Raw genomic sequence first — 26,641 nt, 5'->3', positions numbered from 1 at the left:
AGGTTGGTGTACATTTCAGTGAATACGAGGATGACAGACATCCTATAATTAGGTAAGCTTCTGTGACCTTGTTTAATGTTTAATTGCCAAGTATTGTTTACATTGTTATGTGAATGAGCTCGTAGTGCCAGCCTCGTGGTTCCTGCTCGAAGCCAGAAATTTCAGTTCTCTTATCTTTCTCTTTGTCACATGAACAGTCAGCATTGCAAGAAATAACTGACATAAACATAAGCCTTGTAATGTCACAGCTTTGCACATGTTTTAGGAAAAGCCCTCACTGAGGGACACATTTAAAATCTAATTCAGTTCAGTTAAATTTGTAGTGTGAAATACCCCTTGTGTCTCCCAGCTGTTGTTCAAGCTGTTACCTGTCGTTTTCTTGCTGTCACAGGGCTGTATTGTGAGTGTGGAGCTTGTGCACAGCCAGGCTTTCACATCACGCCAAGCAAAGTGGACAGGGCTGTTGGTGCATCAGAGCCTGTCAAAGCCTACCTGCGGCACAGACACAGGCCTGCCACGAGTGAGTGTGGGCCCGCTTACAGTCGCCTAGAGGAAGAGCCTGACGACAGAGAGAACGACTCCCAATCCACCTGTGAAAGGCTGCAAGATAAGCCTGTCATTGGTGATGTGGAGCTCATATCTGCGTGTTGTCAGTTGGAGAAGCAGCCGGAAAGCAACAGTGAGCAAGTCTGTGCCTGCAGTCAACTCGAAGATGAACAGCATGAGGTGCACAGCTTTGAAAGTGCATTGGTTGCTAACTTACATGAGTCGAATGAGGAGCAACAAGATGGTAGAGGAGGAGAGCATCCAAGAACAAACTAGACTGCATTCGAAACCATTCATTTGTTAAAAGGACAAGGCAGCAAGGATTGGCACAGGAAAGAAGGCCTGTGGGCATTGATGTAAACAGTTTTTCTGTTAAGCTTCTTTATTTCTACCACATTGTTTTGTGGTTTCTGTCCTGAACTGACAATTCCTGGAAGTGAGAAATGCATGAGGCTATGGTGAATGTTATGGACTGACTAGCCGCTATGTTAGCAGAAACCACACACGTGAGAGCGTCCTCTTTTTTTCCTTTTTGTCATAACTAGGCTTTGCATCTTGCTCAGAAAAATGGAGGCCATCATTCCATTACCATCACTTTTTTATTATTGACTCAAGTCACAGATGATGTTAAGCCCAACTCCAGCCTGTCTTGGAAAGGCCAGAAATAATTTCCTGTGTTGACATTGCTTATATCAGTACACACTGTCGCATGACCAGTGTTCCATGACAAATGTTCCTCCTATGCTGAGATTCATATAACTGCCAGGCAGAGGAAAGTTTTCAGCGAAGCAATGATGGGGTAGTGAGTGACTTGCCGAGTTGCATGCGATGCTGTGAACATAGTTTCAAGAGTTTGCACAAGTTTTTCTGTTTTGAATGTGCCAGTAAAGCAGAAATGGTGAATCAAGCGGCAGGAATCATGATCAATACATGCTCAAAAATGAGGTTGAATGATATAAGGGAGTACATGTACCTTTATTTCCTTTCTTTATCATGCTTTGTGCATGCTCTCATTGTGTGTAAATGCAGTTCCTTGCATCTTCAAGTCCAGATTTATCCCCTCAGATCTAGTCCCTTGTTGTGATAATGACATAACCTCACGGTGTGAGCAGTTTCAATGCCTGTGAACAACGGAGCAACATCCCATGGCTCTCCAATAGTGTCAGTGACTGTACAAGACTGTTGCATCATAAGAGCTGACTGTGTCAGGCTACAGTGCTTTAATACTTTCATGCTCTTTGTGACCTACAATGCAACAGCACCTGTGGGACGTGTTGCAGTTCATAGGAAAGTGATGTGCTGTAATGTATGACATTGCACAACTGCAAAGACTGTAGGGAAGCCATCTGATATCACAAACATTCATCACTTGCTGATACTACTGCGGAACACATTGACTTTTAAAGTAAGCTCAGTTGTTGTTCATATTGTATGGCAAAAGTGCACTGGCACAGCATGGGGCACAAACTGCCAATAACCATGACACATTGCATCCTCTGATTCATTGCTTTACCTGCTGGTAAACTAAGTGTTCAGTGCCATTAAAAAGATGGCAGTGTATAGAGACAACTTATTGGTGCTGCTTTGCATCATGAAGGAGGTTTTAAATAAAATTGGCCTGCTGCTCATGGAAATTTATTTGTACATGAAACTGTATCACGTGAAACTAAACAGATGATTTAATGTTTACACTCTTCCATTTTTTGCACCTTTTTACAATGCTTGCATTCTCATATTACATTTCTTTATGCTCAGTAATTATGCTCAGCACAGAAAAAGTTACATCTAGAAAGCAGAGCAGAACAAGGGTGCAAACTACAGTATTACAAAGTGCACTCGGGGTTGAGCCATAATGAAGCTAGAACAGTCATGCAAAATATCTTGCAAATAACAAGGTGCTCCATAACCACCATATAAGTTCATTTCTCGGTAAGAATGTGAATATCTGCTAGTTAAAGACATAATTATACATTATATTTAATGGTAGGGACAGTGTAAACCTTGGATTAAACAGGTGTTTGATAAAGTAGTAATTCACTTTATTTGCTTGTTTCATTTACAAGTTCAGCTGCTGGCCACATTCAGGTGCCAAGGCAGCTGGTTACGTGCGTATATTGAGGGTACAAAAGCAAACGAAAAAATTCAGCAAACAACATTGCAATGTTAAACTGATAGCATAAGCACAAAATATCAGAGAAGCTATATAACGTGTGGAAAACAAACCGAAATGACATACATAAAGTGTGCAAAGATGCAAATTTTCAAATGCGTGCAAGCATTTGCGATTTTTGCTACAAATGGACTCGTTGCATTCCTGCTTGGCTTGAGAATTATGTAAATAATATTTTTCGATAATCGTGAAGGGTTCAATGGGCAGGCACCAACCATGACAGCTCAGTGGCTATGGCATTCTTCTGCTGAGCATGTGGTAGTTGACTTGACACCCGGCTATAGTGGCTGCATTCCAAATAAGGCGGAATTGCAAAAAATGCTCATGTATAGAGCTTGGGGGGACACGTTTAAGGAACCCCATGCTGTCAAAATCAATATGGAGCTGTACACTGCAGTATCTATCATGCACAGCAGGTGTAATTGCAGGTGTACTGCATTATTGCGGTCTGTATTACGTATCATTATTTACAAAACACTAGGCTATTACCTGAACCTGTGTTTCAAGTAAAACCATATTTCCTATTGCAGGAAGAATTGTTGTATAGTATTATCATAAACAGGGAGCAATTACTGGATTAGTATTCGTTTGTATATAGTTAATTGGGCCTGACCTAACAAGGAATGCTCGATTTTTAGGCTGCCTACAGATTAATCTCAAATTATGCAAAGCAGTGCCGTGTTCTTCCTGGTGATGCTCACCATATCTGCATCACAGGGTGTGTAGTTTTAAAGAGTGCTATGTTATCGCTGAGTGATAAGGGCAAACTGCTTAGACTCGAGAGCGATCATTTTCTACCTGTAAATACTTATTCATTATATGTTTTCATTATTTATTTTTCATATAACCAATTTAAGCTTTTCACATTGCGTCTGTTTGCTGTTTTTCTTTTTCTGTTATTATTGTATTCATACAAAACTGTGATGACCTTCCTCTTATTTATTTGCAGCCCATTTGAGTACACCTTTTATATTTTACAGTAGACAACCTTAGGAGCTTTGGAATAGAAAAAAAGTGTACTTTTACCCTTTTGCCTATTCCATCTATTTTTGTGAACTTTTTACACATACTTATTTAGTATTCAATTCTGTATTCAAAGTCAATTGTTCCTAAATATTTATATTCAACTTAGTTGCAAGATTTTACTATTTGCACTTCCATTACTAGTAATAAAGTGCCCATTATATATAATTAAAATGATATCTATGCTCTAAATCAGTTATAGCACATCATGTGCTCTGATTAAAAGAGCTGAATAACCTGTAATGTTGGCACTGGCCACTAGTGCCACTTAGATCATACAGCTAAAGTACCACTAGAAGGTGTGGCTGTGTTCTTAACTATAGTAGCTCACGACTGCTGGCCAGGCACTAGCTCGTGCAGCATGGAAAAAAAAAATAACATATTACCACTGCAAGATTTTCTTTTTATTTGATGACGGGTAACTTTGCTTCACCCCAAAAATAAACAAGAATATGTGTTTTTGTTTAGATTGTGATAACATATACTGGCTATATACACTGGAATTTCCAATGCATTAGCAGATATAACCTGTACAATATTAGGGAAAAGGTCATTAGGAAAGACATCTTTGTAAAGTTTCTTTTGAGTTGACACATTACAATGGTTTAAATTTGAAGATGTCATCATTTCATGCCATCTAGTGATGTGGTTATTTTGCTTCAGAGACAAATTTGAGCTGCTGTGAACTGCACAATACAAGGGTGTGCTGATAAGTCTTGAGCTTTATTGAAAAAGAAGTCATTGTAATTTTCCACTTATTCAAAATATTCTCTCTGAAGGTCAGTGCATTTTGGACAATGAAGATTCAGCTTTTATTGGCCTGTCAGGAAAAACAATTAAGCTCAGTGAGAAAGGAATCGCAGGTTGCTTGCAACTTGCTCAAATACCTTGCAACCACACTGCTGATCTTAAAAAAATTTGGTCGCATCAAATTTGATCGCACTGATGTTGCGGTACTTGGAAAACCTCACCTAGTTGCTTTTCCTCCACCAAGACACCGCACCACCAATATCCACTGTGAGTGAGTCATCGCATATGCCGCTATCCTCTGTGCTGCTGCTTCCACTGATTCTTGGACCCCTCCTGAGACCCTTCCTGGGAACCTTCTTGAGATGTTCCTGAGAGTGTTTCGTGGAATGTCCTTGTGGCCCTTTCTTGAGATGCTCTTGGAACTGTTTTCTTGTTCAGGCAGCAGTTCGCTGTCTGCACTTTTCCCACCACTGTTCCTGGGATTGTTCTTGTCACTGTTTTCTCGTTCGGGTAGCAGTTGCTGAATGGTCTTCACCAAGACAACCAATTTGGAAAGCGATTCGGAAAGTGATTGGGCATGGAACCATTAATCTGCAGCTTCTAAAACTTGTTCACAGATGGAAAAATTTGTGCCTTTGAAGTGTTCCTTCAGGTTAGGAGAAAGATGATAATCACTGGGTCTAGCAGGTAAGGGAGATGTTGCACGAATTCAAGCATGACGTCAGCCAGTTTTCTGCTTCATGATGGTGGCCTTGTGTAGCAGTGCATCATCATGCAAAAGTAACAACCTAACTTAGCAATTTTCCTCAAGGCTTGTCAGATCCTGCCTCGCTATGGCCAATAGTGATAAATAACAAACTGCTTTGAGTGTGTTATCTTCCAGATGGTCAACGAAGATGTTTCTATCCTTGTCCCAAAATGCGGATGTCATCACCTTTCCTGTGGATACTGGTACTAGGAATTGCTTTTGCAGAGGGTAACCCAAATGTTTCCACTCTTTCGACTGTTTGGTCTCAGGATTGTACAAATATAATCATATCTGATCCATCATGAGCAGCCTACACTAAAATTACCTTTATCATCTTCAAAATGGTAGAGAATGGCCTGAGTTGACATGCATCTGGTCAGCACTAAGGAATTTGGAGACCACTTGGTTGTAACCATCACGTCCAGCACATCAGTGAGTATCTAGTTTATGCACTGTTGTTACAAATTAAGGGTCACTACTATGTGTTTAGCTGAGGTCGTTCTGTTTTCCAAAACCATTTCATGAACAGGGTCCATATTTGCCCAAGAGGTCACTTCCACAAGTCTCGCAGTACATTCATCTTCCATGCTGATGTGGCCTGTACAAAATATAGCCACCCATCTTTTGACTGTAGCATATGAAGGGGAATCATTCTCTACTGTTGCTCACAGTCTCAAAAATCTCCTTTGCAGAATTCTCTCATGCTTAGATAAATTTGATAACTGTATGACACGCTTTCGGAGTAAAATACAATGCAATTGACGCAGTCTTCACTTCAGAAGTGAAAAGTTTAGAGAAAAATGGCTTAAAGGGTAAATTTGCAATATAGTTGTGCCAGATAATATATTTTATAACTTAATACCAAAAGTTTTTATTAGACGAGAGGATAATGGTAAGCTTCATGATTTATCAACGCTCGCTCGTATATATGTTATCTGTAAATTTCTTGTTTTGTCAGCTATGCTTCATTCTTATGGGGGGGCCATCATTGTTCACAAGTATTTTTCTTGCTACATTATTAAAGAATACTGAATTTTCTAGCGAAAACACACTTGTACGCACAAACAATGTAAAAAGCTGGCAAAGGCAGAAAGCTTGCTAAGGCAGAAAGCTTCTTGTATGTTTCATTGATAGTAGATGCACTTTAAGTTTACAAGGAACAAGTAAATGATTGCTCCTTGCCGCTTCAATGTACTCTCAATTCTATCTTGAGCATCTTCAACATAAATGCTGTGTTGCCAAGAGCGTAACAATGAATTGGCACAAATGCCAGCATCAGCACAGGTGACTGTAGCAACTGTTTCACTAGAACTGAGAGCTCTGCATAAGGATGTGAAAAGTCGTGCAAGAATTTTATAGAGAATATTAAAACAATTACCCCTTTCATGACGATGTGAAAGTGACAAGAGGCAACCTATTACTCGTCCTAATTATGTTCTCATCAGCTTTCTCTCTCATACCACAAATAAAATACAAAAAGTACAATGACTTAAAAATACTTTGTATTTACAGTTCATCTCTTTTTGATTACACTACACGGTTACATTTTATCTGCTAACGCTGCATACACAGACATCACAGTTTAATCGGGCTTGCCATAGCAGGTTCTTAAAGAGCTCCTCACCAGACCACATTGCAAATTTTGGTTATGCACTGTTGAACTTCTTGGGAGCATTTCACCAAAATAATTTTTCAAATTGGTTGATTATTGGAGGAGCTAGAAGAAATTGAACTTCCTGTTACCATGCCGCCAGGAAGCAAGCGTCACTTTGAATGGAGACACTCTATCCCTTTGCCTCGACTAGCATCTGCAAGCGACGTTCCTTCCCTGCTTTCTCTATACTGGAGCCGAGGGACCTTTTTCTCTCCCATTTTTTACTGAGGCGCATTTCCAGTGGCGGCGTTGCACCTTCCACATTGGATGATTAACCGAAGTCACGTGCCATGCTCGGTGACATTGCAAGCAGTGTGTCTTGCATAGTAGCATCTGTGTGTGTGACCTTGACTCTCGCTCAAACCGCGGCTATCCTTGATAGGAAGGGTGTTTGGCTTTCTGTTTGAAATTTCTACTGCTTTTGCACCATGCAGCCATTTCACACTTTGCAGACGTGATCACCATCATGTGATCCACAAGACACACTTGTTTGTTTGCAATGCCCAAACCTGCTGAGGGGCCCTTTAACCCTTTCAGTGTCACTGACTTACTGGTACGTTTCTGCGTTTCTGTCCTGCCATGCTCCTTTAAGACATTCCTTTTGTCAGGTAAGAATGTGAGGACTACACCAAGAGAGCAGTCACCATTATCTGCATCATTATTTCATTTCTGCACAACCAAAAATAAAGTGACACTATAAACAAAAAAAAAAACCTGACACTGAAAGGGTAAAGACTGTTCAGTGCGAACAGACATATGAAATTGACACCCAGCATGTTCTCTTTTGCACTCGCGCACGTTTTATCACACTTCAAAACCATAACACAGGAAACAATTGGAAGCTGGTCTTAAAGGTAGTCTGGACATTAGGCAAAATACAACATGAAGGGTTATGCGACACTGCGCTCCAGTGCAGGTTGTGAGGCAAGTTCCAAGACTGGAGTGACATAGGCCCCGCAGCACGAGGGGCTAATGGCAAGATGCCGTGGTCAGACCGCTTGAACGCACAATATGAACTGAGAGGTGGCATTTGGTGTCCCGTTGGATGCCCGAAGGTGTTCACCAGCTTAGGAAATTAATCCGCACGCCCAGGAGCACCAGGGACAAGCAGGTGGAGTCCGACAGACTGCTTCTTTTGCCATTTTTTTTTTTCAACAGTGTCCGTTCCCTGCTCGTGCCACAATGCTCTCCCACGTTTCTTTTTGATTCACATATTTTATTGCGATAGCAATTATATGGACACTCAAAGCGGATTTCTGTCGCCGGCACCGTGAGGTTCCGTATGACGTCAACGGCGATGAAATCGGCACCGCGCGCTGTATGCTGTGTGTCGTATGCGCGTGCTTTCATGGGGAGCGAACACACGGCGGAGAGCAAACGTGCGTTCTGCGCCGTGCTCCCAGAAGGGCTGCAGAATTAAACGTCTCTTTCCTCCTTTACAATCACCATTTATATAGAGCAAACGCGACTTCTTTCGTCGCGCAAAAGGACATGGGGGGACGGGATGGAGGGAGGGGAGGCGACGTTTAGCTGCGGCACCAAATGCATAATTATATAAAAACGTTGCGAGGCGAGAAGGTGGTAAAGACTTCTGACGCTGCTCAACGAGTGTCCCGTTCTGATCTAATCGAAAACCTCCGAGCTGCCTCCAGAGGCACCGGCAACAGTCGCCAATGCCGCGCGCGTGCCAACGCGGGCAAAACGCCGATGGCGTCGACAACAGTTCTGCGCGTTGCTGGTGCTGCTGCATGTCCAAGTTTATGCAGGTGGTAAAACTACTATCCTTACTCCGTATAGCTCTCTACTAATTTGCTATCGCAATTGATGCTTTGCCTTTTGGGTGAAACTGCGACATTTTTTCTTGTGCCGTTGCATGGTCACGCCATCTTGGTCTTGGTCATCGTCTTCGTATCTTGTTTGCAATGGTAGCATGTGCACCTCAAGACACAACCCCAATTTGAAGGGTGTTTTTTTTTTTGGGGGGGGGGGGGGGGGGGAGGAAAGAAAACCACACACACACACAGGTGCATTCTCATTAGTACAATCACCGACCGATAATTTAAACCCGACAGGAACCACGTGAACATCCATATGATAGGGACTCCTAAATACCGAATATGCCCAAAAATAAGTGGCTTTATTCCACAAGTAATCAAAAAAATTCGAGAAAACCCATCTCACAATGACCGTCGATGGTTGGGGTGTGCGAATAGTGATTTTTGAGACCAAATCAGATGCGAATTGAATAGTGCCAGAATCAAATTGGATATTGCAAACTACTCGAAAAGTATTCGAGTAATGCTTACTCGTTATCACAATAATTATAAAACAAACTTCATATCCGAGTATTCTTAAATTTAGGAAGTTTCTTTCATTACATAGTACGTTATGAAGCGTTGTTTATTAAAACTAAAATGGAGCATTAAGCACAAACAAGTAGTTCCTTCGCATGCACAGGGCTCTTCAGAGAATTCGAATGATCGCTGTATAGCCTATAAAGTATGGCTACCCAACTGATATTGCCTGCATCACACGCAAGTTTTCATGTTTTATGTCTATACTATGCCCACGGGAATGAAAATTTACCATACCTTTGCTACAGTTTTATGTTTATTTGGGCGCAGTTTACGTTTTGAGATATTCGAAAAGTATTCGAAAAATATTTGCATTTACGAATAGTAGCTGTTTGATTAAAAGTTCAGAATATTCGCACTCCCCTAGTTGACGGTAATGCGTTTAGCATTGAATCAATAAAGCGACACAGCGTTTTGCCACCGTCGAAATGAGTTATGTATGAGGCGTGTACTGCAGCAGGACTCCTCTTTTGCACTTTTCTAAGAACATTTGGCCCCATCTAGCAGAGCCACCGCGAAGCCTGCATGTGGCCTACAAAATGCATGCCGCACCAGTGCGTGCGAACGCTGAGACTTGTTTTCTCACTTGCCGCAAACCCAGTGGCACAAGTTCAAGAGAAGAGGTTCATTAAAGAGCGGTACCTACTCGGTACATTCATATCGCAGCTCGCTAAAGTGTTGCCGTGAAAGATGTTCATTGAAAAGCAGCACATACCCTGTGCATTTGTGGCACAGCCTGCTAAAGCATCGGGTTGCTGTCCTTGAGGAACCCTTGCGATGTGGGTTCGATTGCACTCAGCATTAGTTAAATTTAAGGGCTCTTTCTAGTCATTGTAGAGCGGCATATTCCCAGTGGCACGTTCTTTGAAGGTGGCACACACCTACTGGCCCATACCTCAGTGACCCAACCTCTGGCGTCAAAGACCAGCACAGACCAAGTGGCACCTACCTAGTCCCGTAACTACAGTGGCCCATGTTTGCGTGAAAGAGGTTCATTGCAGAGCGGCACAATGCACATTGCCACATACTCAGGGACTTAAATTGGTTCGACTACTGGTTTCGAACCCCGTTCCCTTAGCTCAGCAGCCTGATATGCGAGCCATTCGACCATGGACTACCCATTGACCAAGGCAGGTGGGAAAATGGTTAAATGCTGTGAAAGCATTATAGTCTTTTTAGTGAAATGATTTTTTTTTTTTTTCATAACAGGGCAGCACGCAAAACAAGGACGAAGAAAGGTAAGTACACAGGACGGTCCTTTCTTTGCCCTCGTTTTTCGCACTGCCCCGACCGAGTACGTACATAATTTCGCGTCACTATAGTGCAATGGCATTCTTGGCACAGTGCCGAGCACGCCATCTTATCACTACAGTACTGTTAATTAGTAATGTACTGTCACTTAGTAAGTACTGTCAATTAGTAAATTGACAGTACTGTCAATTCAGTAATGGGGTTTTACATTCCAAAACCACGATCTGATTATGAGGCACGCCGTAGTGGGGGACTGCGGAAAATTTGGACCACCTGAGGTTCTTTAACGTGCACCTAAATCTAAGTACACGGGTGTTTTCGCATTTCGCCCCCAGAAAGTACTGTCAATGCATGCACCGAATTCTCATCGGCGACTGCTAGATCGACTATTGTTTCAGTGTTGTGGAGCGCCAGTGACATGGCCGATGACCATGCTGGCGATGTGTCGAAACGAAAATATCGCTATTTCTACTTGACTCGGTGGCCATATTAGGACACAGCCATGCAGTTGGAGTCCATATTGCATGATCTGAAGTGAAGGCATGAAAACGACGGACGAAGAGAGAACACACACAGAGGCGCCACTTCCAACAATGTTTAATCAGAAAAAACGCCACTGTTTTATACAGGGAGCGCTATCGCAGTTTCTCAGTGTGCATTTGCGTTCAGGTAAAGCAGTTCTTTGTGCAATAAAGATATTGATGCAACATGTACGCACTTATCACCTGCCTCAATGATCCTTTTGGCCTCAATTATGAATCGAACCCATTTGTCACGGCTTCTGGCAACCACAGCGCAGGCGCAGAAGTCTGGCTTACATTTGCAATCTCTACAATGAATTGTCAGGTGGCCTTCCCTTCCAATGTTGTTATGTTGCCTCAGCCCGTCATTTAGGCACTGCTCAGTTTGGCCCACGTACTTTCTACTACCATCTAAAGGAATCTCGTCGACTTCTGCTTGACAATCTACGTATTTGTTATCTTGTTTTGTGACACAGGCCGGTGCCTTGCGGAAAAAAGGGTTGGTCGTTCTGCAGAGCTTAGAAAGCTTGTACGGGGCAGAAAACTCTACATTTCCATCAGCTCGCTTGGCAATCTTTTTTGAATTATGCAACATGCGGTGTATGTATGGTAGACAGCTACCTTTTCCGCGAGGTGGCTCCTGGTCCAGTTGACGAGTTCGCGACTTCTTCAGGATTGTTTCCGCTACGGAAACTAGAACATGTTGCGTGTAGGCTGCCTCTTCCAGTCGGTCAAGCTGCTTAAGAAAACAATGCGCAGCTCAATGTGGACAGGACTTCTTAAAAACATTCAGCAGGCGCATGTTAGCAATGCTGCGTTTAACTAGCTATGAGTGAGAGGAACTAAAAGGTAGCAGAGGTTTACTAGGCCAAGGTTCATACTGCCAACAGGCGTGGTTGCTTGAAAAAAAACAATCTAAGATCTAAGAACCTGATGGAGGAATCTAGCAAAAGTTCGTGGGTCACTTCTATGGGAGATAAAATATGCCTGAAAGTTGTCAATGTTTTGCTAACAACGAAGTCGTGCTTCAAATCGTGCTTAACCAACATGCCCAACTATCCATCCTAAAGCCATATTGCACGTCGCACTGTAAGATGTTCGAAATTTCGGTCGTCCTTATAGTACATTGTCTATGGGGCTATAGTGGAGGTGCCGCGGAGCTGTCCAAATAATCAAGCATGTCCAAATTATCGGTATCCGAATAATCGGTCGTTGACTGCATCGTGAATAACACTTCCAAAGGACAAGTGACAACGAAATGGTGATTTCACTACCATTCGGTGAACACCCTAGAGGCAAAGCAGTGTCAGGCACAAGAAGACAAGGTGCAACTATTGGCACCTCACATGTTCACCTTTATCCTACTACTGTCTGGCTGTCTACCATAGTGCAGCTGATGTTCACATTTGAAATGTCCTTAGCCTTATTTAGTGCTTTTAGAATAAGCCTGAGCATGTACGTGTACATCAGGCACGAGTAAAAAAAATCTGTCCTTTATGTGTATCCTGTGCAACCTCTTGATTTGGGTGTACCCAATCATAGTTTGGATCTACCAGTTCCTAAGCTCCTGGAATTTTGCCTAGGAATATGTCACAGGTAGGGAAGTCTGTACATCTCGCCAACGTTTCACCAGTAAAATACAGTGACGACAAGGTAACCGGGTCTCAGTTGAAATGTGTGTAGTTCATCAACCAGTACTACGACTCTTTGTTTGCAGGTGAGAGACTCTTAAGAAAACGAGGCCTTGGCGCACTACAGTGGTATCGCTGCCTGTATCTTGCAGCACGGAAACATCATATCCATTTAAAACATACGCCATCATGGGCATATTATTGTAAGAATTATTTTCCTCGTGTATCATGCTGGCGATATCACCCTGAGGATTGCTTTCACCGACTTCGGATCTTGCCACACCTCCAGAAACTACATATTCAATATTCTCTAGTTCAAGCATAGCTTCAGATGTTGACTGGCCGCTATCTAAAGCACAAGACGCTTGTTCACGCCACGACCTTTTTTCTGGACATTGTATTGCCTCATGCCCGTATCGGCAGCATGTCTGACAAAATGTGGATTGTGTTATGGCTCAACAATTTGGAGCCGTGTGGCCCACTCTACTACACAAAAAGCATTTCTCAATTGCAGCTCTAGTCTCGGCCAGAGTATTTGCTTCAGAGTATTGTTCATTTCTGATTCCTCACTGAAGTGGCACAAGTTTTTCTGTTGCTGGTCTTCCATAAACTGATCTGCTGCTTTTGCTGCAGCACACATGGCAGTCTCTCTCTATGAGAAAGGTCGCCAGTCTTTTATTGCAATTTGCTAAGAACTGCTTCGTCTTGATTACCTCGACAAGACCTTCAAAAGTTTGAGGTGCTCTTGAAAGTTCGACCCGCCTATCGAAGTAACATCTAATCCTAGCTACATACTTCATAGCCTTCTAAATTATATTAATTATGGGGTTTTACGTGCCAAAACCACGATTGGGGGACTCCGGAAATTTGGACCACCTGGGGTTCTTTAACGTGCACCTACTTCATAGCCTTCTCTTTGTTCTCAAGTTTGGATACGCCAAAATGTTCCCTGTGCCCATCTGCCGCAATACGAAAACACTGCAGCAGAGAAAGCTTGTCCTGGTCGCAGTCTAAGCACTCCTGAAAAGATAACCTGCCATATACTTTTAAAGCTTCTCCTGTGAGGCACATGCTCAATACAATAGGCCACTGTGATCTGCCTAAGCCTTGGCTGGTAGCAACACATTCAAATCTTTTGAGGTAGGCATCCAAATTGTCTCGAGCGTCCTCATACTGCGGGAGAAACTTGCGCAGATTTATTGTTCAATAACAAACCACTCGTGCTGCTTCACTGCGTTCCTCTGCCTGCATTCTGTCCCCTCAGGCTGCCACCATTTCAACAAGCTTGATGCATAGCTGGGAGCTGCACACCTCTGCTTCCGCTATGCTCGTTCTGATGATGCACATTAGGTGGTAAGCCACTTGCGCTTCTTTGTGTCCTCGTGCTCAATTGCTCTCGTCACGCTGACAATTCCCCGCCTCTGTCATCTACTCTCTCAACTCAGCCCCCAGCAAGCTTGTCTAGTCCATTCCTTAAGTCCTATAAATTAATGGGTGTTCATAGCCTTAATTAAGTGCTTGAACGACAGAGAACAGCTTCGTCCTGTTGCGCAGACACCAAATGTCACGGTTTAGGGAGGCAGTAGATGGTTCTTAACTCTTCAATACGAACAGACATGAAATTTAGTCAAAGCGTGTTCTCTTTCGCACATACTTTTTATAACACTTCAAAACAATAATACAGAAACAAAATACAAGCTAGTCTCAAAGGTGGTCTGGACACCAGTTGAAATACAACATGAAGGTTTATCGGCACCATGGTCCAGTGCAGGTTGTCAGGCAAGTTCCAGGACCAGAGCAACATAGGTGTGGAGTGTCCACTGTGCAGGAGGCTCGTGGTGAGACGACGTAGGAGCAATGAGACTGCTTGAACGCACAATACAAGCTGAGAGGTGGCATTTAGTGCCACATTGAACGCCCCGAAGATGTTCGCCAGCTCAGGACGTAGATCCTTAGGGCCAAGAGCACCAGGGACAAGCAGGAGGAGCCCACTGCTTCTCTCGCCAGCCTCCTCTTTTCAAATGGCACCACCTCCCCTTTCCCTGCTCATGCCACGATGCTCCTCCTGTGTCTTCTTTTTCCTTCACATCTTTTTTCTGTGCTGTTGCACGGTCACACTAGTCTCTTGGTCATCGTCTTAGTCTTTTGTTTGCAGTGGTAGAACATGTGCCTTACGACAACAGGAAAGCATTTCTTTATTCAGCTAATAACTGAATAGTGTTTGGAGTACACTTAGCATTTACTGGTATATTTCTTAAATGACCTATCCAGTTTCTTGTTGCCAATTTTAATTTAGCTTATGGTAAAAAAGTATTATGTAAACTCTTTCTGGTTAAAATCTTCAGTTTGAACCAGCAAGCTTATATATACTGTGCATATGTACAAGAAAAGAAAGAGAAAAGTAAAACAGTTGCAGTTGAGTTTTCATCAGCACATAGAAACCATCGTGTCACGAGTGTCAGCAGAGTTCAGGCATACTTTAAACTTCTAAATTTGTAGTCGTAAGTATGTGAACAATAGCTACAAGCTATTCAAAGATTATTGGCAAGCCACTAAAGGCATGTAACATGCTTTAGACGGCGGGATTCAGAGGCAAGGCACAGAAGCCTGATCTAGACACATTCCAATGTGGGCATTTGTAAAATTTAGGGAGAACCAATGAGCTGCAGCATTAAGTCTAAGTAGGCATGTCTTTATGCACTTATTGTTGCTGACATTCTGATTTCTCAGGCTTGTTTTCAGTTTTGTTCTCTGTACTGGACATTAGCTGTGAAGCATTATGACTCCTACAGAAATTATTCAGGACTAAAGCCTACTTTAGTGACTTACTTTTACCACTTTGTCTCCATGTACAAAATTTTGAAGTAAAAAAAAAGGTTTATGACACTGGTATTAAAATCAAGATTTAGTGTCGAAGAGCTTGAACCAGCATCGCAAATGCAATACAAAACAAAAAAAAAAAAAAAACAGGACACCACAGCACCGTGCTTGCAGCTAGATTTAGGCTGTGCAAGCGACCCAGGAGCTTGAGATCGTTACATTTGCGCTGATGATGGCAGGCGGTTAATTCACTAAAAATGGGCATAGAATGAGTAGGGATGTTATTGCAGTAGATGGTGGTCCGAGACGGCACCCCTAGATGGCTTGAGTGCATGCTGGCAGCGCGAAAGAAGAGCCAGTGTCCAGTGGAGGAAGGCTTTTATTTCAGCAGCAAAGCATCTGCCTGGGGCCCTCATCTCAACCCGACCACCTGTTTTTAAAAGCTCTGTCTAGCTCCCCTGAGTCAATCTTCCCTCTCTCCTGCAGAGTCGCAACCACAACAACAAGCACGCATACATTCTTTGACTGTGCCTGCTTGAGCAAGGAATTATCGGTCGTTGGTCCTCTACAGCAACACAGGTTGAAAAGCCGCACCCAGCAGAAATTCGTTTCCCTCGTAACCAAGATCTCGCCTCCACGGCTTGCCTCTACCAAGCATGCTCTCCATGTGCACTTTGTATTCTATCTGCGCCGTGGTTTAGGGAATGCTGTCACGGCTTTCAACATCATTTCTTTCACGACCCTCGTGCACATGGCTGAATGACCTCGGTGCTGCTGCAGCCGCGCCCAGTACGATGAACCTGCTTCCACAATGACCGCCTAGAAAAACATGGTGAACCAACAAGAGCCCCAACTCTCAAACTGACAATGCAAAAATTCTCATGTAGCACACTTTGGTGCATGTTGACCCCAGGCTGCAAAAATTAATAGCCCATATGTTACAGTGGGATGTTAAACCCAATCAATCGTCATGTAAACAAAGTTGTAACTGCAAGTTTAGAGCAGCCTGGCTAGTGGCAGAAGGTCAAAGTACAGGCTCAGAAGCTTTTGACCGCTAAAGATTTCTGTGAACACATGCACTGTATAACAGCACATGTGCTTGCAGAGTATTTTATTCTGCTCTTTACCCTCTTCATTTTTTTTATAGATTTACGTAATTGTTTTTATTGTGCCATGTTGGCCATGAAATCCAAGTTTTGTGTTTCCAAGTGCTTGCAGTTTACTCTCTGTGGCAAGAAAGTGGAGTGCAGATTCTGTATGCTGCAAACGTAAATTTTAAAAAATAATAACGATACACTCTGACCAAAATTATTAAAAACAAATTAAGCCCTTCTGAGTGCCATGCCCATACTTCAGGATGCAAAGTTTAGGCCTTGGAATTGCAAACACACAGAAAACAACTATTCATAATGAAAACATGTTGCTTGCATTTTACATTTCTGATAGGTCTTTTGCTGCAGTGTGTGTGCAAAGTGAACACGTGGGGAAAATGGACCATCCTGCATATTTATGGTGGCACTGATGAGATGCCATCATGTCGGGCAAGACTGAGATAACTAAGTATATTTCATGTGCTGTAAATATAAAACTGTCAATTTTATTCCTGTATAACATAATTTTCCAGTTTGAGGCACAACATCGACACTTGCAACTGCTATAACAATTGTTGAATTTATTTTCTTTTTTTTTCTTTTTGACGTTCGTTTTCACAAGGGCCCTGAAACACCGATCTAGAAGCTTGAGTAACACCTTCGAATGTGTGCCATTCAAGGAATGTTCTTTTGAGAGAACTTTTAAGGAAAGCCACACAGCACAGTTAGGCATGCAACTTGCTTGAGATACTTATGGATCTGTGCTCTACCGACAATGTATTCGCCTATTTCAGGATAGTTCAGGGACCTAGTAATGGTAACTGCAAGAAATATATTCAAGAGTTTTCAAAAGTCGAGCATGCTGCAATATTGAGCTCGGATAAATTGTCCCTCATATAAAACAGTCACTGAACATAGTAATGCAATAGTAATGGATAGTAAACAGCACGAGCACGTTTGAGTGAGAACAGCAGACACTCCAAGTAAGCCCAAGCTTCAGGCAGCATTATGGCTCTAGCAGCTGGCTTTCCCCCAATAATTTGCAAATGCTCTGTGCAGGTTTTCTGCACTGCGGTTAGGCAAGTGAGTCTAGTCATGAGCCCTTGGAAAGAGTTTTTGACCTCAGCACAACATATGAGCATGCAGAGAAGACATTTAGACAACATGGGAACTGTGGGTTGTGCGACCATTTTCCCATCTCTCTTTATGCTCATCTGTTTCGTGTTGCGTGGCCAGTTGTGAATGTGTACCATTTTGGCTCGGCTGGCTATACTAGAAAGAACGACCTAGACTGGCCACGTTCGCACTCCAAACATTAGGGAGTTTACGTTTTGAATACCGAAAGTTAGGGGACACAGGGCGTTGGGCTTTAGATACCCAAGGACACTAGGGTGCGCTATTTGTAAAGCTCCCTATTGTGGACATGTGGTTCATGACTGCGGACTGTTCACTTAGCAGGCAATGCTGCGGAAAGTATAGGCAAGTAGTGTGGTTATTAAAGTCACTTCACAGGTTTCACCGTGCAGTTGTTTTTGATGTGCGATGCACAGGGTAACTACTTCATATATATTGCAACTACATGGGTCGCAGTCAGCATCACCAAAAAATGAACTTTTATGTTCCTACCTTTTGTCGGTTAATTTCTCTGTTTCAGCATGAAATTAACATTGATGAGTTCTCAAGCTGCAAACCATGCAAATAAAAGCAAATGAATGAATGAAAAGTTGCAACTTCTTACTCAGTGGTTTGAATTGGGCTGAGCTTGTCACAAACAGCGTTTAACTTATGTTACGTACCTGAAATTTTGGCTGTCATTTTAGCTCGGCTTTCCTAGTTCACATTTATTCATAGCACTGCTTACATTTTTCTTGCATGCACCGAATATGGAGAGTGCCCACACATTCCATAACACATATGTGACGCTAGTCGAGTATATTAACTCTAGGTTAAAAAAAAAAAAGCAGAACCAGCCTTGAGTTAATTTTATGCAAGTGATATCTTGACCCGGTAATGCCCAATGTATCATATATGTTACACTGAGTTTGTTGCCTCAAAATGCCGATTAAGTGCAGGAAACCAAATAAAAAGCCCATAGTGGCGTTCTTAGTATTGTCACGTAGTAGTGACGCTGAAGAAAACAGTCGTAAAACTGTGTACGACGAAACTGGTTGTTTATTGGGCGAACCTGTGCCCACAAAAGCAAGGTACACTCAAAGCACAACGATAGCGGCGAACACAGTCGGCGATCGTCGAAAATCTGATCAGCGGCGAGACGCGTCGGCTTTTATACCCGAGTCATCGAAGGTTCCAGATTAATCACTGATGCCCGCGTGTCTTCCAGAAAGTTCTAGACAATTCGCGTCGGTCACACAATCAGATAACATAAGCGTCGGTGAAAACAGGCAACGAAAAGAAGCATCGATAACGTTCTAGAAACTTCCGATACAGGCGCATCCTGCGCCGAGTGATAACGTTTAACATTTGTTAGCCGGTGGAAAGCGGCCACCGGTGAAAGATAAACATGTATACGTGTCAATACCCTCCCCTTAAAAAGCATCGTCCCGATGCTACAAACAAACGCGAAAGCGAAAACAAAACGACGCGTAATAAAGAAAGAAAATAACAAAGTAACAAAGTACCTATAAGCTCGTCAGCGGGCGTAGAAAGGCTTAAGACGCACCACGTGGATGACTTCAGGTCGTGCCCGGCGCCGCTGTGATTGCGAAATGCCGTCTGGCACGACCTCATAGTCCAGTGCGCCAATACGTCGGATTATCTTATATGGTCGGAAATAGCAACGCAACAGTTTCTCGCTAAGTCCTCGTCGGCGTATCGGAGTCCAGACCCAAACACGGTCGCCGGGCTGGTACTCGACGTAGCGTCGTCGTAGATTGTAGTGTCGGCTGTCAGTCCTCTGCTGGTTCTTGATGCGCAGGCGGGCGAGCTGTCGACCTTCTTCGGCACGCTGCAAATAAGTGGCAACGTCGAGATTTTCTTCGTCAGCGACGTCTGGTAGCATGGCGTCAAGCGTCGTTGCCGGGTTCCTTCCGTAGACCAGGTTGAACGGCGCCATTGTGCGTCGTTTCTTGCACGGCCGTGTTGTATGCGAAGGTCACGTACGGAAGGATGGCATCCCACGTCTTGTGTTCGACGTCGACGTACATTGCCAGCATGTCGGCGATGGTCTTATTTAGGCGCTCGGTGAGGCCATTCGTCTGCGGGTGGTAGGCGGTGGTGCGGCGATGGCTTGTCTGGCTGTACCGCAGGATGGCTTGAGTTAGTTCTGCCGTAAAGGCCGTGCCTCTGTCGGTGATGAGGACTTCTGGGGCACCGTGACGCAGGAGGATGTTCTCAACGAAGAATCGGGCTACCTCGGCGGCACTGCTTTTGGGCAAGGCTTTTGTTTCGGCGTAGCGGGTGAGGTAGTCCGTAGCGACGACGATCCATTTATTCCCGGACGTCGACGTCGGAAAAGGCCCCAGTAAGTCCATCCCGATCTGCTGGAACGGTCGGCGAGGTGGCTCGATTGGCTGTAGAAGTCCGGCTGGCCTTGTCGGCGGTGTTTTGCATCGCTGACAGTCTCGGCATGTCCTTACGTAATGGGCGACGTCGGCAGAGAGGCGAGGCCAGTAGTATTTTTCTTGTATCCTCGCGAGAGTGCGTGAAAAACCGAGATGTCCAGCCGTTGGGTCGTCATGGAGAGCTTGCAGAACCTCTGCACGCAATGCTGAGGGTACCACGAGGAGGTAGTTGGCTCGGAGAGGCGAGAAGTTCTTCTTTAGGAGAATGTCGTTTTGCAAGAAAAACGACGCCAATCCTCGCCTGAACACCTTCGGCACAATGACGGTCTTGCCTTCCAGGTAGTCTACAAGGCTCCTTAGTTCCGGGTCGGCTCGTTGTTGTTCGGCGAATTCGTCGGCACTGATGGGTCCCAAGAAAGTGTCGTCATCCTGGTCGTCTTGTGGCGGCGGTTCGACGGGGGCGCGAGACAAACAATCGGCGTCAGAGTGCTTTCGCCCGGACTTGTAAACGACGGTGATGTCGAATGCTTGAAGTCTCAGGCTCCAGCGTGCGAGGCGACCTGAAGGATCCTTCAAGTTAGCTAGCCAACACAAGGCGTGGTGGTCGCTCACAACTTTAAAGGGCCTGCCATAGAGGTAGGGGCGAAACTTTGATGTAGCCCAGATGATGGCGAGGCACTCCTTTTCTGTTGTGGAATAATTTGCTTCCGCCTTCGATAGCGACCGGCTAGCGTAACTTACAACCCTTTCTAGTCCGTCAGTCCTCTGCACAAGCACGGCGCCGAGTCCTACGCTGCTTGCGTCGGTGTGGACTTCCGTATCGGCGTTTTCGTCGAAATGCGCAAGTATTGGCGGCGATTGCAGGCGTCACTTCAGTTCTTCGAATGCTTCGACTTGCGGCGTCTCCCACTTGAACTCGACGTCGGCCTTCGTGAGATACGTCAGTGGCTCAGCGATCCGTGAGAAATTCTTGACGAAGCGCCTGTAATAGGCCCACAGTCCAAAAAACCTACGCACTGCCTTCTTGTCAGCGGGCGGAGGAAAGTTGGAGATGGCCGCAGTTTTCTGAGGGTCGGGGCGCACTCCAGACTTGTTGATGACGTGGCCCAAAAACAAGAGCTCCTCATATGCGAAGCGGCACTTTTCGGGCTTTAACGTGAGTCCGGAGGTTTTGATTGCTTGAAGAACTGTTTCAAGGCGCCGCAGGTGTTCTTCGAAGCTTGAGGCAAACACAACGACGTCGTCCAAATAGACGAGGCAAGTCTGCCACTTCAAGCCTGCCAGTACTGTATCCATGACGCGTTGGAAAGTCGCAGGTGCCGAGCAAAGACCAAACGGCATGACCTTGAACTCGAACAGTCCGTCTGGTGTTATAAAGGCAGTCTTCTCCCGGTCCCTCGACGAAAAATACTTTGCGTTGTAGAGTCGATCCAAGGCGTCGTCAATACGTGGGAGGGGGTATACGTCCTTCTTCGTGATCTTGTTGAGCCGACGATAATCGACGCAGAAACGTAGGGTTCCATCCTTCTTCTTCACTAACACCACGGGGGACGCCCACGGACTCTTGGACGGCTGGATGATGTCGTCGCGTAGCATTTCGTCGACTTGGTGCCTTATGGCTTCACGTTCGCGCGCCGAAACACGGTACGGGCTCTGACGGAGTGGGCGGACATTTTCGTCGGTGATGATGCGGTGCTTGGCGACAGGGGTTTGTCGAACTTTTGACGACGACGAGAAGCAGTCCTTGTATTGCAGGAGCAGAGCTTTTAGTTGTTCTTTCTTATGCCTGGGAAGGTTCTGATTGACGTCGAAAGTTGGCTCAGGTATTATAGTCGTCGTTGCAGGTGCACTGGAATCCGTGAAGGCGAAAGCACTGCTGGCTTGTACTATTTCGTCGATGTAGGCGACCGTGGTGCCTTTGTTAATGTGCTTATATTCGGGGCTGAAGTTCGTGAGCATCACCCTTGCTTTCCCTGCACGTAGCTCAGCTATGCCTCTAGCGACGCAAATTTCACGGTCGAGCAGTAAGTGATGATCGCCCTCGATGACGCCTTCCATGTCTGCAGGCACTTCGGTACCGACGGAAATCATTACGCTGGAGCGCGGCGGAACGGTGACTTGTTCTTCAAGCACATTCAAGGCATGGTAACCGATGCTTGTATCCGGCGGTATCGCTTTGTGTGTTGAAAGCGTTATCGACATGGACCTTAAGTCGATGACTGCACCATGTTGGTTTAGAAAGTCCATGCCTAGGATGACGTCCCTGGAGCAGTGCGGCAGGATTACGAAGCTCGCCGGGTAAGTGCGGTTGTTTACCGTGACTCGCGCTGTGCAGATTCCAGCCGGCGTTATTAGGTGACCTCCCGCTGTCCGTATATCGGGTCCTTGCCAGGCCGTCTTCACCTTCTTTAACTTGGCGGCGAACGTGCCACTGAAAACTGAATAGTCGGCGCCAGTGTCGACGAGAGCGGTGACGTTATGACCATCGATGAGCACGTCTAGATCGGTAGACCGGCGTCTGGCGTTGCGGTTAATTCGTGGCGTCGGATCACGGCTGCGTCGGCTTGCTCTGCTGCTGCTACGTCGCGTCGGAAGGTCTTCGTTCGGCGGCGATGTGTTGTCAAGGCTGTTGCTAGGCGGCGTGCTGATATCTCGTCGTGATGATTCGCGAATCGTCGTCGTCGTCGGCGGCGGCGGAGGATCTTCGGCATTGCGTCGTACAGCAACCGCACCTCCATCGGTTGCTGCTTTTAGTTTCCCGGGTATGGGCTGGGAGATCGGCCCCGGGTTGGGCCGGCATACAGGCGGCGATGCGGCGAGATGTAGCGGCCTGGTGACGGCGAGCGTGAGGGTCGTCGTGGTTGCCACTGGGCTCCGGCAAGGTAGTCGGCGATGTCACGTGGTCGCTCGCCAAGCTGTGGACGTGGCGCGTTGACGGCGAACCCTCGTAGGCCCATCTCGCGGTATGGGCATCGGCGGTAGACATGGCCGGCTTCCCCGCAGTGATAGCAGAGCGGGCGGTGGTCGGGGGCGCGCCAAATGTCCGTCTTCCGCTGGTAGCTGCGCTGGGCGACGGGCGGGCGTGCTGGCGGCGGCGGCGATGGACGACGGAACTGCGGCGTTACGGGGCCCTGGCGCGAGCGCGGAGGGGAGCCTTCACGACGGGCGACGGCGGCGTAGGTCATCGCTTGCGGCTGTGGTTGAGGCGATGCCGGAACTTCTGGCACTTCCAGTGATCGCTGAACCTCTTCTTTAACTATGTCAGCGATTGAAGCCACCTGAGGCTGCGATCTTGGGAATAATTTCTGTAGTTCTTCCCGTACAACCGCTCTGATCGCCTCGTGCAGGTCGTTGGCGCCTAGAGCTTGAGCTTCGGCGTAGTTTGTTAGCGCACGGCGGTTGTATTGCCTGGCTCGCATTTCAAGCGTCTTCTCGGTCGTTGTCGCCTCCGAAACAAATTCTGCCACAGTCTTGGGCGGGTTGCGCATCAATCCGGTGAATAGATGCTCCTTGACGCCCCGCATCAAGAACCTAACTCTCTTTTCTTCAGACATGTCGGGGTCGGCATGGCGGAAGAGGCGAGTCATCTCCTCCGTGAAGATCACGATGCTCTCGTTCGGCAATTGAACTCTGGTTTCCAGGAGAACTTCAGCCCTTTCTTTTCGTACGACACTCGTGAAGGTCCTCACGAAGTTCTCGCGAAATAGGTCCCAAGTCACCAGGGTGGTCTCTCTGTTCTCAAACCATGTCCGAGCAGCGTCATCCAACGAAAAATAGACATGGCGCAGCTTGTCATCGTCGCTCCATTTGTTGAATGTTGCGGTCCTCTCGTACGTCTCCAGCCATGTTTCAGGGTCTTCAGCTGATGATCCACGGAAGGTCGGTGGCTCCCGAGGTTGCTGCAGCAGGATGGGGGACGCTGGGGCTGCCATTGTGGTCGTTGACTTGGCCTTGATCGCTGTGGTCTTCTCGGGAAGAAGTCCGTATTCTGGCAAAAGTCCTTGCTGCCTACGGCTAGCTCGCTGGTCCTTGGCGACGTTGGTCTCGTCCTCCGGTTTCGGGCTTGGGTCGCGGCTTTGCGGGGGCGTCCGCTGCATGGACACAAAAGCACCTCCACCAGATGTCACGTAGTAGTGACGCTGAAGAAAACAGTGTACGACGAAACTGGTTGTTTATTGGGCGAACCTGTGCCCACAAAAGCAAGGTACACTCAAAGCACAACGATAGCGGCGAACACAGTCGGCGATCGTCGAAAATCTGATCAGCGGCGAGACGCGTCGGCTTTTATACCTGAGTCATCGAAGGTTCCAGATTAATCACTGATGCCCGCGTGTCTTCCAGAAAGTTCTAGACAATTCGCGTCGGTCACACAATCAGATAACATAAGCGTCGGTGAAAACAGGCAACGAAAAGAAGCATCGATAACGTTCTAGAAACTTCCGATACAGGCGCATCCTGCGCCGAGTGATAACGTTTAACGTTTGTTAGCCGGTGGAAAGCGGCCACCGGTGAAAGATAAACATGTATACGTGTCAATATGTCGCAGTGAAGTTTCAGCAGTGGACAGTAACAAACTATTTGCTAATCAATTATTGTGGTAATTAAGTTGTAACCAAAAAAAGTTTCCTTTTTTTTTCTACTAATGTACCCTCCATGGCCAAAAATAAATGGCAACAATTTCTTCCAATTTTCCTTGATGTGTAACTGTGTTTGGGCATCTGTTTTTGTTGACAAACACCCTTTGTATGATGCAGCCTGCTACTGTTGGCACAATTGTACTAACCCCTATTTGTTTCCTATTTAGGAGGTCCCCCCCCCCCCGGACAGTTTTTACTTCGGGACCTCCAACTGTGCAATTATGCTTCACCTGTTTTTGTTTTTTTGAACTACTGATGAAAATAAAATTTAGTAAGATGTTAATAGTAAGATTACGGGGTTAAGCATTACGACAAGAGACGTGCTGCAGATTTCAGCGACAAATGCATTCCTCAGCCACCACAGTGGACCTTGCAGAGAAAGCGGAACTTTATTCGGCATTAAATCATGTTGGATCACACGACATGACGTTCCTGACCTTATAGAAACGTGCCACAGTACGGTAAAAGAATTTCGCCGATGAAGGCGTCCCGTAACTTCTATCTTCATTGTAAGCGAAAAGATGCACGCGCCGAATGCATCAAACATCATAAAGCGCTACTTAGTACAAGGGAAATTTGTAAAGGTGCTTTATTCTGCATATTTAGGCATGTGTCCGTGGCTCAATGGTTAGAGCATTGGGCTTCTGTGCTAGTCCCGGGAACAGGGTTCAAAACCAATGATCAGAAATGTATTTTATGCATATATATATATATATATACATATATTTGCGCATAAACAATGTGACCCAGAATACAATACGATGGGGGACTTTCGGCCTCACAGAAAAAAAAGAATATTTTACCACTTATCGGGAAGTGATGCCACTAAGAAATGGGAAACTGCGCATAAAAGCGCACACCCACAGGACTTTATTCATCATTACCGCGAACTGCCATGGCAAAATAAAGTGAACGGACGAGTGCTTACATCTGTCACTATTGGCGAGAATGTCATCGTCCTCCGTACACGACAGCCACCAGGGTTTTATTGTATTGGATGAACAGCCCTTCAGTAATGCCCTCGATGCAATAAAACACGGCAAAGCCTTTTACAGATTATGCGCTCTGATGCACTGTGTGACGTTGAAGACAGCTCGCTCAAGTCCAGGAATTTTGGACATTACCCCTTTCGCTATCTATCAAACTTCGCCGTAGTGCACCAGCGTAACTCAATGGTCAGCATTTTCAAAAAGTTATTTTAACAACTTTCAGTTAGAAACGTCAGCATATTTACGGCCCTTGGTCGTAATGTCTTTGTCGAGTTATAGCTGAATTTTGTTCAGGATTAAAACACTGCTATAACGCACCAGGAATGTTACGAATAAGTGCCATAAATATGCATGTTTTTAGAAGGGCGTACCCTCCTTGACGTCGCTAACTGAAAGTTATTGAAATACAGGTGGCCTCTTGAAATTTAATTTTTCAAAATGCTGCCCATTGAGTTAAACTGGTGCACTGCAGTGAAGCTAGGCAGATGGCAGCAGGGACAATGTATAAATTTCGGTTATAAGCTGGAAGTAGTTGTGTGCCCTCTAGGGAGCCGCAAGAATTTTTCAAATTGGTTCATTATTAGCTGACAGAAATATTTTGGTGCCGCGAACCCATGATTTCAGGAGGCGAGCGTCACCGCCAACATAGACACTCTCTCCATTTGCCTCGTCTAACCTCCGCAAGCGAAATTCCTTCCCTGCATTTTCCCATAGCGGAGCTCATGCCGGAGCTGGAGGATCGCGTGGCCCATACGTCACGGGCCCCGCTGAAGGTATTGTGCGCAATCTGTTGCATTTGTCTTGTTTTGCACAGCGCACGATTTTGTACACTGTCCACGAGATCAGCCAACTAGCGGTATAAAGTCAGTGCTACACGACCACTGAGGCAGACGCAAGTGGATCACAGAGCATAATCACACGCTGGAACACAGTAG

General features: G+C 45.5%; 1 protein-coding gene across 1 annotated transcript in view; it reads left to right on the top strand.

Annotated features, from left to right (window-relative positions):
* LOC119436350 (dual specificity protein phosphatase 12) overlaps positions 1 to 7,017 on the top strand; it is a 33,731-nt gene extending 26,714 nt beyond the window's left edge. The window contains exon 7 of the mRNA XM_037703169.2: positions 392 to 7,017. Coding sequence (XP_037559097.1) covers positions 392 to 822 — 431 coding nt within the window. The 3' untranslated portion in view covers positions 823 to 7,017. The remainder of the gene's footprint in view (positions 1 to 391) is intronic.
* The last annotated feature ends 19,624 nt before the right edge of the window (positions 7,018 to 26,641 follow it).

The sequence above is a fragment of the Dermacentor silvarum genome, chromosome 1 (genome assembly GCF_013339745.2).
Source record: "Dermacentor silvarum isolate Dsil-2018 chromosome 1, BIME_Dsil_1.4, whole genome shotgun sequence".
Classification (NCBI taxonomy): domain Eukaryota; kingdom Metazoa; phylum Arthropoda; class Arachnida; order Ixodida; family Ixodidae; genus Dermacentor; species Dermacentor silvarum.
This window is presented reverse-complemented; position numbering and strand designations above follow the sequence as displayed.